Raw genomic sequence first — 12790 nt, 5'->3', positions numbered from 1 at the left:
TTTAGCATATATTTCATATTTCAGTTTTCAGATGAAAAGGAATTATTATTACAACATATTTTGACACATTAGATGTCAAAATATTGTAATGTCATTGTAATGTCATTGTAATGACATCTACAAAACAATTGGGAGCTTGCAGATGGAACACACAGATAACATAAGCCTAGGCCACCATTGACAAGCGATGAGCCTCCCCTGGGAAAGGAAGAGGATACAGGCAGGACACCATAAATCATTATCCCTGTTCACCCAACTTCAAGAATTCATATTCAAAGTATAATAATTATCACTTTATGAAATTTCAAACAAATGTGTTGGCTAAAATTATCTTCCAACACAAATGCAGTACCCAGTTTTATCTATTAAAAGCTTCACAGAATACTCTGGCTACAGGCATAGCCTCTGATGAAAATGTAACCTTGACATTGCACAACTGTGCACACTCTAGTCAACCAGGAGAGGAATGTCATGATCTTAGAAAAGTTCACTTCCTTCAGGCAGACACAGTATAGATAATGGGCGTGCCATCCAATGGAGGCAAATTAGGGAGGCCCTCTACTCACGTGGCCTTGGTCATCCAGCTCGTTGTTGGTGAGCTTCAGCTTGTCAAAACTGATCACTTGTCTCATCCAAGTCTCCCCTGAGGCAGGTGAGTCTGGATGAATGTACACGCGGGGTGGCACAGGGGAGTCAGCATTGCCCGCCACCATCCATTTAGAGCTGTGATAAACATACCTAGAAGGCAAAGACAAGGCTCTGTTTGTGGGTTGTTGCTTTCTTGGAATTTCCAACTCTGTAGACTCAGACAAAATGGGCACCCTTTTAAGTCTAAAATTCAAGGATTTGCTCTTTAGAATCAATGCGTATAAAATAAGAATTCAAACACTTTTAAAAAACTCTCTGAAGCAGTGGTAGCCTGCTGACCACTCAAGGTGATATGTTAAGGATTTAGTGAAAAACATGCATGCTATTTCCACCATAAATGCAAGAATTTCAATTTGGATAAATCACACTTATTCACATTAGACATTCTGTCTATATTCTGATGGTTTCCATTTTTCTTCTGGATATGTAATTGACCTGAAGAAACTATTAAGTTGTCAAGCTCCACTTTAAGGAAATCTCAAAAATACTTGAGAGTTATATCTTCAACGGTCTAACTTTCTTTATCACTCCTCATTTTAGGCTTATGTTCAAACTGATGAGAGACATGGTAGAAAGTCGAGGGGAAATTGTCAGAATGTACAGTAAATTTATTTTTATAGGGAAAAAAGTCCCATCTATTATTTAGCATTATTTTTTCTAACTCCATTACACTAGAAACTGAAAATTCAGTTTAATTTAGTTAAAATTCAGTTTAATTTAAAGTTTGTATAATCATAAAACATAGACTTTTATCTCCTCTAATTCTCTTTTTTATTATTGTCAGAAAATCTTTATATTTTTATACCACTAATTAAAATATACATCAAACTTTTAAAATTACAATTTATCTAAATAATATTACCTTTCTAATTAAGAGGCAAAACATCCTATTCTACTTGTTTATGTCTGTCAACTACACTGACTCTATAAAAATAACACACTTAAATAAAAATGTTTCAAGTAGTATATAAGATAATGTTTAATCTTATATTCAGACTATCACTTATTGTTAGTTTAAAATAGACTAATTAAAAAACTAGAAACCAGTGTATCAATGATTAATTTAGAAAAGGATAGAAAATGAAATTATATATTTGGATGCTTGTCTTCCTTTTGTTTTAAAATATGGCATACAATTTAAAGCAACAATTTATGAATAGTCTCAAAGAATTCTACCAGCATAGTAGGAAATTTTCTTTTTAAAATAGCATGAAGTATTTTCATAATATCCCTGGTGAGGCCCACTGTTTCAGCTATGTTCACACATTTCATTCTCTTTTGAATTCAATATGCCTTCTATTCTCTAATTCTTTTTCTTGGGAAAAATACATTATTACAATATTAAGAATAACAATAAAAACAATTTCCCTTAATTGATACAGTGTAATTTCAATAAATAAGCTCTGTGCATGGGCTTTTGTGAATATGAGTTTTACATTCTAATAAATCAGTCACTTTCATTTGACCAAATACTATTCTTTGATAGCAGAGAATGAGCCAAAATATTTATTTCTAGTATTGCTGAAAAAGTTGGAAAATAAATCTTAGAAATGCAAGAAAAAGCAGCACAATGGATACAGAGCTATTGCCAAAATAAATAGAACAATATGCTCTGTCAAAATTTTGAAAAGTATGCATATTGAACAGTTCAAAATTTCATACCCACTAAGAGAATAAATGCTACATGTTACATATTCTTTGTGAAACATTCTAAATACAAATGCTAAAACCAAATTTTTCTTGAGAAGCAATTTAACTGAAAGTAAATTTATGTTTTAAGAATTTGATCTTTTAAAATCTGGCATCTTAGTATTAATACTTGAAATTTTTCTTGTTTTATATGTGACTAATAAGGATCAATTAAATAAAATAAGCCATCCAAAATATATGGAAGAGATTTGGAGGAAGAAATAGAAGCCAAACTTAGAAGAGAAAGGAAAGATTTCTAAACTCACTAGAAAATTACACTGTTTTCCTCTGTACAAACCCAAATTAGAATATGGATTTTAAACCAAGTATACTTAAAGATAAACTTTAAGGCACTTCTAGCTTCTATCATGTAGTAGACAATTTTAACAAAACTCCCTAATGAATTATTTAATTAAAATAAGCGATACAACTTATACACAAAATGCAAATCATAAAACTGTCCTTTTTACTACCCATATTTTTAGCATTCCATATGTGCCTCTACTAATTAAATCTGTATACTTTTGACATCATAAACCTGTTTCCAAAAAGTGACTCCCTAAATCTTAAATAGTAATAAAAACCAAATCTGATTTCACTTAAAAACTTACTAAATGTTCTAGGTGTTTATTTAAAAGACAGAAACAAAAAAGACCCCAAATGAAAGCAGGGTCTTCCAACTTGCCACTCAGAATTTCTTTTAAATGTTAGCATTTTCAACTCCCCAGGAAAATAAAAATTATTGTCATTGAAGACTGTTGATTTGTTTACTCACAGAAGGAAAAGCAAAGTTTGGTTTGGTACTGAAGAAAGTATTTTTTCCAGCTTTAATTGATATCTAGATAAATATATTCTCTCTAAACCCAAATATTACAATAATTTTTAAAAATTCTGTTAACTACCAGCCACAAAAAAACAACAAGAAGATAACAAATTCATTACCAGCTTAAAGATGGTCTTGATATCAAGATGTCTTGATATCATAATGAGTTATTATTTTGTTTTCCTAAATTATAAAGAATCTTCAATAATTTTCTCATATTAAAGAGAAAAAAGCCTGTAAACAGTTATGATTTTGCACATAACAAAATAAGGGGAATTTATTTAGAGGTCACAAAATAATCAGGAAGAAATTGAAACAGTTTAACTACTATGTACATCTACAAATTTTACTTCATATTTCCTCTCAAAATCCTAATCAAAAAGTGATCAACATAAAAGACATACTTAGCTTACCAACGCTAAACTGGCCGCTTATTAAAATTCCTCAACACTTAAAGACATTTCTGTATCTATTAAAAACAAAACAAAAAATAAATGTTCACATTTACTGCAAGAGAAGGCACCATCTAGACTACTGCAAGTGACTGGGGTTGGACTGTGCATCCGATCATTCTACAAGCTTCTGGAAACAAATATCATAGTCAGTACAGATGAAACCCGAATAGCCTATGAAATCCTGGGGCTTTCTTATCCTTTGTACCCATCTAATCACTGTACCTGTATCTTTTGTTGTCCACTGGCACAATATCCATAGCAATATAATACTGCTGGTGAGGATCTAATCCTGAGATCTTCACTCTCATTGCTGGAAACATGCGCCTATGTATAAGAAAGGGGAGGAAAGACGGTTTGGGTTTTGTTTGGGGTTATGATTATGCTTCAAGAATGAATAAGCAAAGAAAGCTCTTGACTCTACTTTTCATGTGGACAAATTTATAGCATTCACTTTGGCAAATGTAATCCAAAGAATCTGAACACGGGATGTATCAAAATGGAATCATTTAAATGTAATTTGTTATACCTGTTCTTGCATTCTGTGTTTACTGAAATGTCAGTATACCTAAAAGCCAAATACACACACACACACACATACACATATATATATTCTGAAAAAATAATGGTACAAAAAGCACTTTATTTTTTAAACAAAAATCAGTAAGCAGGCTGACTTTAATAAAACAAATAATAAATGGTTCCAAATAGTAGAAATAGAAAATTTGAATTTCTAAAAGTGATAAAATATATTATAATGTGAAATTTTAAAAGGGTTATAAAAAAGCACAAGGAGCCAATGTGCCATGCCATAACCAAACAATATGTTCTTTATTGAGACAGGACTTCCTGTCTGCCGCATGGTAAAGGTGAAGTGCAAAAGTTGCTCTAAATTTGAAAGGTATAGTAAAACTTCTTTATTGAAAGCAGAAACTAAACACAATGTATATTTACCAAATCATTCCTTCCCCCACCATGCCCTGAAAATACTTTATTTAACCACACTTACTCACAACTTTGCTAATTAAAACAAGTGAAACCCACATTTCTTTTAGCTTCCCAGAGATGCTTATCAAAGGAGATACTAAAGTAAATGCATCTATCTTTTTAAAAAGCACAGCAACAAGGAATACAACAGCAAATTATTGTGTATATATATATATATGTGTGTGTATATATATATGTGTGTGTGTATATATATATGTATATATATAAAACTCCTTCTTTAAGAAAAAAACAAAAAAACTTTCATCTACTGATTTATGTCTAGGACCCTTCCAGGTAGTCTAATTTTTGCTAATTTAACCTTATAACACAAATTTTAGTACTGTTATTTACCAAAAATGTTTCCATAATAATGCCATTAAAGACCACTTCAGAGAAAAGAAAGTCCATTATTCCTAACTAGGCATGAGAACAGTTAAATACACTGGCTGTTTAAGTGTTTTTCTCAGTGCACCTGTAAGATAAAGAGTAAAGGTGTTTAACTACATCCTTTATAAGACAACTGTTGCTTTGTGTTGTTGAAGACTGAATTTGGATCATTAATAAAAGCTCTGTGAAAATGTAGAAGGTAGCATATGGATTCAATAAAATATGTTTTTGTAATTTCTAATAAGTTTGGATACTTTTATACTATCCAGGTTTTTGCCATGTGTACTCCCTAAAAGAGTTGTGTGTGTTAAAAGTTTCTTTTGGGGAATAGTAGTCATAGATTTCACTACACTAAATGAACTGAAAACTTAAAAACGGAAATATTTCTGTGTGCCTTCACATTAACATGATCTGTGCAACAAATCCATTTATTTTACTAACTGATGGATGTGGAAATTTCACACTTTTAAAAAATAGATAAAACTTACAAATTTTGTTTTGGTATTCCTCAGCAAATTTAGGTTAATTTGTTGGATTTCACTTAGGGGGGGGGGGAAATATAGTAGCTGTGAATCTATAGAAAGAATGGTTTTTAAAAATCAGAGCAATTGTTTTTGCAGAGATTAAACATGGTTTACAGATGATTCCAGTAATTTTCATCCTAATCTAATATCAAGATAGTATAACACAGCACATTCTCATACTCCCAGCGAATCTTTGGATAAAGAAGCAATTGGAAGTTTCGAATCTATAAAAGCAAATGACAGTTTTGCTAAAGAGTAAACTACGTTTTTTAAAAAAGGGGTAGTGGTAGTGGTGGATATTCTGTTCCACAGTTTCAGAAATATAACGAAAGTCTAACTAAATACCTGAACAGATGCTAAGTCGGATCACGAATCTTTAACACTTCTGCCCACGGAATATCAGTAGTCACCGTCACCGCCTCGGCGGCCACAGTGATTTCTCCGCAGCATCCAGACAGAGAGGACTGCTGGGCTGTGCCCCGCGCCGACTGCACTTCAGGTTAGGTAGGCAAAGTCGGTCTCAAAAGTGAATCACTACCGAGGGCCTCGTCTTATCTGTACAAACTGCTAACCAGAGACACCACCGTACTGCAGATTCTTTTCCCTCACCCACCAAGGCGTGGAATGAGGCCAGGGCCCGGGCCGTTCGCGCCAGCTTGCCCTTTACCTGCCCGCCTTGGTGATGATCATCTCCGTGCCGATCTCGTGAAAGCGCTTCCAGAGCTCAGCTCCTTGCAGATCCACCCGCGGGGCCTGCGGCGAGGGCAGCGGGGTCCCGGGCCGGGCCAGGGTGGGCGCCGGGGACCCCTTCGGGGAGCCTCCTGGGGATGCCAGCGGGGAAGCGCCCTGCAGGAAGCCATCCTCACAGCCGCCTGGGCAGCAAAGGGCAGAGAGGGGGTACCGGTGAGGGCTCGAGATGGCAAGCCTAGTGGGGAGATAAATCCCCCGAGGGCGGCTGGGGAGAGATAAGGGCCGCGGGAGAAACGGAAGTTTTCCTGCCATTCGGCCCTTGTAACAGGCCGACGGGTGGGTAAATACCTGCTCCGCCCGCCGAAGGGACGGACACTCGACCCTCAAGTAGGGCCCTCTTGGTCCCCAAGTCTCAAGTCCTGAAGAGGCGTGCGGCCCAAGTCCACCCCACCCTCCCTGCTTCCGCCGGGTCAAGGCCCCAAAATAAGTTTTGTGCCGCAGCCGGAGTCTGGGATCCGTGCCGGATACACCGGAGCCATGGAGAGCACAGAGCAAAAGCGCCTGACGCTCGGGTTCCTGGTCTCAGATGCTTGGGCCTCGCTTCGCAATCCGCGTCTTTGCTTAGGGCCCGGCCGGAAGCATCCTCTAGAAATCTCTCCAGACACCGCTCTAGCCAAACTCCCCGGCCGTCCGGAGGGTCTTAGCAAAGCAGCACAGGGAATAAGAAGAGCGCGAAAATCAAGCCCAACATCGCCGTCGGCCTTGGCAGCGGGAACCAAGGGTGGGGGGAGGCAAGGGAACCGCTCTGCTAGCCCTTGGGAAACCACGTTTGCAAACACACCGCCCTCTTCCTGGTTTGCCCAAATGGTTTAGGCATTTGTTTCGGTTTCGGGGGGGAGGGGGTACGCTGTCGCTCACCCCACTCTCTAGCTTTGAAAAGTTAGGAAATAAAAAAGAGCACCCAGGGGCTAGAAGCCCAAGGGAAGCAGATGCGGAAAGCACAGATCTGCACCGCTGAGTGCCGCAAATTGCAGCTGCTACGGGTGAGCTTCGCCTAGTGGGCGGCGGCCGCCTGAGAAGCCAGACTGGAAGCGGCATTTTAACCGTCTGGACTGTGACCCGAGTTGCGCGGAGGAGCGGCCAGGGCAGCGGGAGCTTTGAGCCCTGACGCCCACCGCTAGTGCGGCTGTGGCTGAGTTGCCCTGGGTGCATAGGGACACCGCACGCTCGCATGCCCACAACTCGCAGAAGTTCAGGTTCTCCGCGGCGGTACGGGCCCGCGGGACTGGGAGGGGACGTGCAGGGAAGAAGTTTAGGCGGGAGGGGCCGACTCACCCGCGGTTCCGCGGGAGCCGCAGCTCCGCTCCAGGTCTGCGCAACTCCGGGTGGGCCCGGAAGCCGCCCCAGCCGGCGGCGGGAGCGCAGAGCCATCATCTCCCTCGGAGGAGCCCTTTTCGCCGGCGCCGCCGCCTCGGCTGCAGCCACCGTCATCTAAGGCCCCGGCCGCCTCCTCCGCGCCCAACTTTCGCCTCTTCTTCTGAAGCTGTTGCTGCTTCTCGGCGCCGATCAGTGCCTCCACCGAAAAGGCGTGAGCCTTAAGGCTTAGCATGCTGCACGGCGAGCCCCTCCGTTTCTCGGCCATCCCCGCCGCCCGGCGCCCGCCCCTCGCTCATATACACGCGCGCGGGCACACGCACACACTCGTTCTCCTTTCCCCACCAAAATCTGAACGACTCTCGGGGCCTCCCGCAGGCCCAGATAAGCGCCCTTCCTCGCTGCGGGCAGAGACAAATTTGGCGTTTCCTCTCTCGCGACTGTGTTGGGATCCGAGGAACCAGCGACGCGCCCGCCAAGTTTCCTTCCCTCGGTCTCTCGCGCGCGCTCTCTCACTGATGGACTCCTTCGCTCCCACCCCCTCCACCTCCTCCTGCTGCTCCAAGATCTGCCTCGACTGATGCGCCAGCGAGAACTAACATGGGTAAAAAACACTCTGCGGACACAAATTAGGGATTGTAATTGAAATTTGTTGCCTTGATCTGTCAGCACTTCCAGGCAGGAGAGCGGTGGGAAGAACTTGCTCATTAGTGTCAATAAAGGGGCGGGGGCGGAGTCCGGGGTCCTGTCAATCACTGAGACGCTCAGCCAATCAGAAGGCGCCGACTCCGCTCAGCCCGCGCCCAGTTCCTTACAAGGTTGCAAAAAACCTAGAGTGGAAAGCGCCGCCATCTGGCTTGGAAGCGCCAACCCCGGCGCTGAACTGGGTCAGTCTCCCTGCCTCCCACAGCCCAGTCCAGCCCAGGAGTCTCCAGCTTTCCCCACCGGGACCTGGAAAGGCTGAGGTTCCTGGCTTTGAACCGAAGTGATCAACACATTAGAATACCAGAAATCTTTCAGTAAACCTAAAGTTACTGTCCCTTTCCCGTATCGCTTAATATTGCCACAACTCAGAACATTTTGAATGGAGAGAATTCACAGCCGCCAGGCCCATCTTTTCTGCTCTACACATTCCTGCCTTTAGTAACACCCATTCTGCACCGGGAGTGGTATAGACGTATTTATTTCTTTTACTCTGTGAATTTTTCTTGGGGAGGGCGGGAGAATTTAAGGTATGTTTAAATCCTTTATATTTAGGAAAGCAAAATTTTATCCTATTATAGTTCAGTTCTTTCTATGAACTAGTCAGAAAAAGAACGCTCTTTCCGGAGCCTCCCATTTCTTTCATACCGTGATAGTTAATTTAAACCTAGGATTTTAACTTTTTAACGATAGGACGTAGCTTTAAGACGCCTAAACAGTTTGCAAAGTGAAATATGTTTTAAGATGCAGTAAGATTTCCATTGCAGTTTTAAAAATGTCTCTGTGATTTAACGTAGCTTCATATTTTCCCTGTTTTTGACAATTTGCTACTTTTCTCAGACTTTTATTAGAAACAACATGTTTCTTTAAAACAAATTTTAAAATGCTTTTAAATTGAATAACACTAAGCGTATCTGCACAGTTTGTTTTGTACTTTCTACTCGATTTTTGCCCTGGATTAACAAAATTAATGGAGGTCGTGTAAATAGAGCAAGTCTCTTGTAGAATAAAATTCATGATGCATATTGCTCTTACATTTTTTATGTAAAATACGGGACAAAGGGTTGTGCTGTTTTGTTTCTCTCTTTCCCTCGCTCTGTTTAACCTCCACGCTGTCCGCTGCCCCATTATCTCTTAGTTCTCTCGTAGTTTCCAGTACAGCTATTCAGGCAGTAGCTTCTGAGATTTTTTTTTTTTTTTTTTACCGTAGCTCCAGGGGGAACTCGCGGTTCCTCCAAGGCAACCAGGAGAGCAGAAAGCAGAGCAAGCGGTGTTCAGAGGCGTCCCCGCACTCGCCGCCCTCCGGCGGGCCCAGCAGTCTCCGGGTCAAAAACGACTCCTTAGCAACCTGCGGAGGAGGCCTCTTTTAAAAGACTGAGAACCCTACTCAACCTGGAGGAGGTGTTTTGCATTTGCAAAAGAAGGCTGTGCGCACTATCTGGAGCGGGTCGCTCTTCAGAGGACCTCCAAACTGCGGCGCCCTGGGCGGGTAGTATAGCTTTAAAAGTAAGCGCAAATCCGGTTTCTGAAGCCTGCCCTAAGACGGGCGCGAGCCTGGGAGAGCGAGGAGGCCGCCCGGAGGGCTCGGGCAAGCGGTGGGGAGGGGGATGCGGTGGTGGGAGGGCCGCAGACGTGGCAGGAGGCTGCGCACCGAGCTCCGCGCGGCTGGGGCATCTGGAGCCAGCAACCGCAGCCTGCGGGGACAGAGCGCCCTGCACCAGGCCCCGGCCCTTGGCGACCCCTAGGAGAAGCGACTTGCTCCTCCAAGCCGCCCTTGTGGCCTTGGGGATGTGGAAGCGCTGAGGCCCAGAGTTGGAGTCCCCGGGGCCCTCAGGCCTACTCCGGCCCCACTGCAGGGGAAGGAGCCTGGGACGGTCACGGTTTTCCAGACGCGAAGCCTGCTTTGTAGACGGGTTCTTGTCCGTTTACATGCCTCGCAGCTCAAACTGATTCAGAGAGAACTGCATCGGCCTACAGGGCACGCTGAGGTTCACACAGAGCCAAGGCCTCCTATCCCCCTACACCATTTTCTCCTTTATCCCCGGCGGCGATGGACGCAGCCTTCAGCACGCGCTGGCACCTAGGGCTTGTGTCCACTTAGACAAGCCGGAAAGCCGGGCCTCACACATACCGACTATGTCAGATGGAACATGACCCACAGAAATAATCCAGGTGTGCCCTGGGCGCCCTGGACAGAACCTAGGCTCTGGTCTCCCTAGTCCAAGTTCCGGCTGGGCTTTGGGAACTACAGCCATGAGCCACACCACCGCTCTCCACTTTGGGCTCGCGCTGAATCCGGCTCAGACTCCTGTACCCAAGGACCCAGCGGGACTAGCTGCCCCCAACAGCCGGGAAGCAGCAGGTCGCAGACCTCAGTGCACCCCCGACTTTCGCTCCGGCGAGGGTGAGCCGAGCTTCTCACGGGGTCGGGAGGGAAGGAAGGCTGGCTTGGCATGCCATCGGAGTCTCAGCCTTCGAAGTGCTGGCGAAGCTAGCACCTTATTGCTGCGTTTTCTCAAAAGCACAGCATGCGCGTGCCAGAGCCAAGCCAGGGCCTTGCACTTTGAGAGTCAAGAGAGCAAAAGAAACAGGGACAGGGAGCTAATTGGCGGGAGAAAAACAACCCGGTGCGCTCCTGCACTTGTCTGTATATGCATTTTTGCATGGGTGCTTGTGTGTGCACCTGCGCGCGTGCAAACATGGGTGGGGGGCGTGTGACAGGGGAACGTGTGCCTCTCGTCACTTGAAGAGAGAAAATGTCGGTTCCCAGTATGAGCTATGTTAAGGAAACGATTAAAACGGAATTAAACTGTCAAGCCTCTGACAAGAATAGCAGTGCTCTATTTCAAGTAAAAGCCATCTAGGCAAGAACGTTGTCAGTGGGCTTGTCTCCAGAACTTGGGGCGGGGGTCACGGAGAGGAAAGAACAGAACAACCCTGTGAACTGTACCTAGTGGAATCCGTGTCCAGCCAGATAGCAAAACTAACGCAGGAAGGACGGTGGGCGTTGAAAAGCAAGTTGGTTCCTCTTCTTTATTTTTCTCGGTGCATTTTAAAATTGCACAGTTCTGAGAGATTTTTTTAAAAATGCCTAGGTTCCCACTGTGCTTTCTCAGCCTAGAGCCTATTTACACTATAGTGTAATATATAGAGATTCCACCTGCCAATGCAGGAAACATGGGTTCCATCCCTGGGTGGGGAAGATCCCCTGGAGAAAGAAATGGCAATCCACTCCAGTATTCTTGCCTGGGAAATCCCATGGACAGAGGAGCCTAGTGGGCTACAGTCCATCGGGTTGCAAAGAGCCAGACACGACAGCAACTGAGCACACACACATACATGTTTGGAGACAGCTTGCTATTTACGCTTACTTAACATAACTACTTGTATTATATTTATAAACAGCATATTTTTAAATTCTAAATTTAAAAATTCTAGCGAGGATTTCCTTCTCTAAACAGATTTTTTTTAAAAAATCTTTTACACTTGACGATGGTCATGAGTTTCTAACCCTTGTGATAATTTTCCCCACACAAGACCTGACACAGGAGGTGAGCCCTGGCACACCAGAGAGTTTGTTCTTGGCTTTTGAATGGGAGTTGCATCAGGTGGTCCCCGAACTTCCGAACAGGTAGAATCCTGACTTTCTTCTCACGCGTTAAAAAAAAAAAAAAAGTTTATTATTAGCTAGAGGATTAACATAGTGAGAAATACAGAAATAGACTCGAGAGAGGGGGTGACAAGGGCATCAAGGGAGTACTTATTTGGCTGCCTTAATTTGTAAGTGAATCTGGGAAGAAGCCCCATCCTAATTGGGGGCGTGGATTTCAGAGCGCCCCCCTCCCCCCACCGCCGCCTCCGCCGCCTCAGTCATTCAGCAGCACCTTACTCGCCGGCGGGGCTCCCTTTCTCTGCCACCTCCTTCCTTTCGTCTCTGCTCTGCTCTTCTTGTGGCTTCTCCCTCTGATCTGGGTTAACAAAAATAAGAAAATGTAACCTGTATAAGTTTACAAAGACTAAGAGAGTACGTTCGATCTCCGCTTTCGCGGGCCTCCTCCCTGCCGAGTCTCCAACTGCAAACCCAGGCCCCGTAGAGAAAGCGATCCAGAACCGCAATTCCTTGAGGCTTCTGTCGCGGATTTGCACACACAGAGAGCACATCCTACACGCTGGCAATTGACTACCATTCTCTTTTTCTAACAGCCAGTCTCTCAAGTATTCTCGTCAGTTGAGAGCGAGTCTCGCCACCAAAAAAGTGCCGCAGCCCACGGAAGCGCTCTTCAGGGCTCCCAGGGGCCCAAACTCGATTTAGAGCCTGAAGAGACACCTTCTAGGGTTGGTTTTTTCCGTCAATAATCATTTCTCAGTGAGGTTTAGGGGAAGTGCGCAGTTTGAGGAAAGCAAAAGGAGTGTAAGCTTGTCATCATTATTCCTCCCTCCCATGTCCAAGTTCTCCAGTTTAAGGAAGGAAAGGAAGGGAGAAAGGGGTCCTCTAACCCACCAAGTTGAGGGAT

The 12790-nt window shown here is 43.9% G+C and overlaps 1 protein-coding gene across 1 annotated transcript in view; it reads right to left on the bottom strand.

The window, feature by feature from the left end:
* The window catches only part of TBX18 (T-box transcription factor 18), a 29437-nt gene extending 21575 nt beyond the window's left edge, over positions 1-7862 (bottom strand). The window contains exons 1-4 of the mRNA XM_027972449.3: positions 7536-7862; positions 6178-6382; positions 3838-3939; positions 567-738 (exon numbers count right to left, since the gene is read on the bottom strand). Of these exons, the coding sequence (XP_027828250.1) occupies positions 567-738; positions 3838-3939; positions 6178-6382; positions 7536-7842 (786 nt within the window). The 5' untranslated portion in view covers positions 7843-7862. The remainder of the gene's footprint in view (positions 1-566; positions 739-3837; positions 3940-6177; positions 6383-7535) is intronic.
* Between the last annotated feature and the right edge of the window lie 4928 nt (positions 7863-12790).

Source organism: Ovis aries, chromosome 8 (genome assembly GCF_016772045.2).
Source record: "Ovis aries strain OAR_USU_Benz2616 breed Rambouillet chromosome 8, ARS-UI_Ramb_v3.0, whole genome shotgun sequence".
In the NCBI taxonomy this organism is placed as follows: domain Eukaryota; kingdom Metazoa; phylum Chordata; class Mammalia; order Artiodactyla; family Bovidae; genus Ovis; species Ovis aries.
Note: the sequence above shows the minus strand (reverse complement) of the source record. Positions and strands in the feature narration are given on the sequence as shown.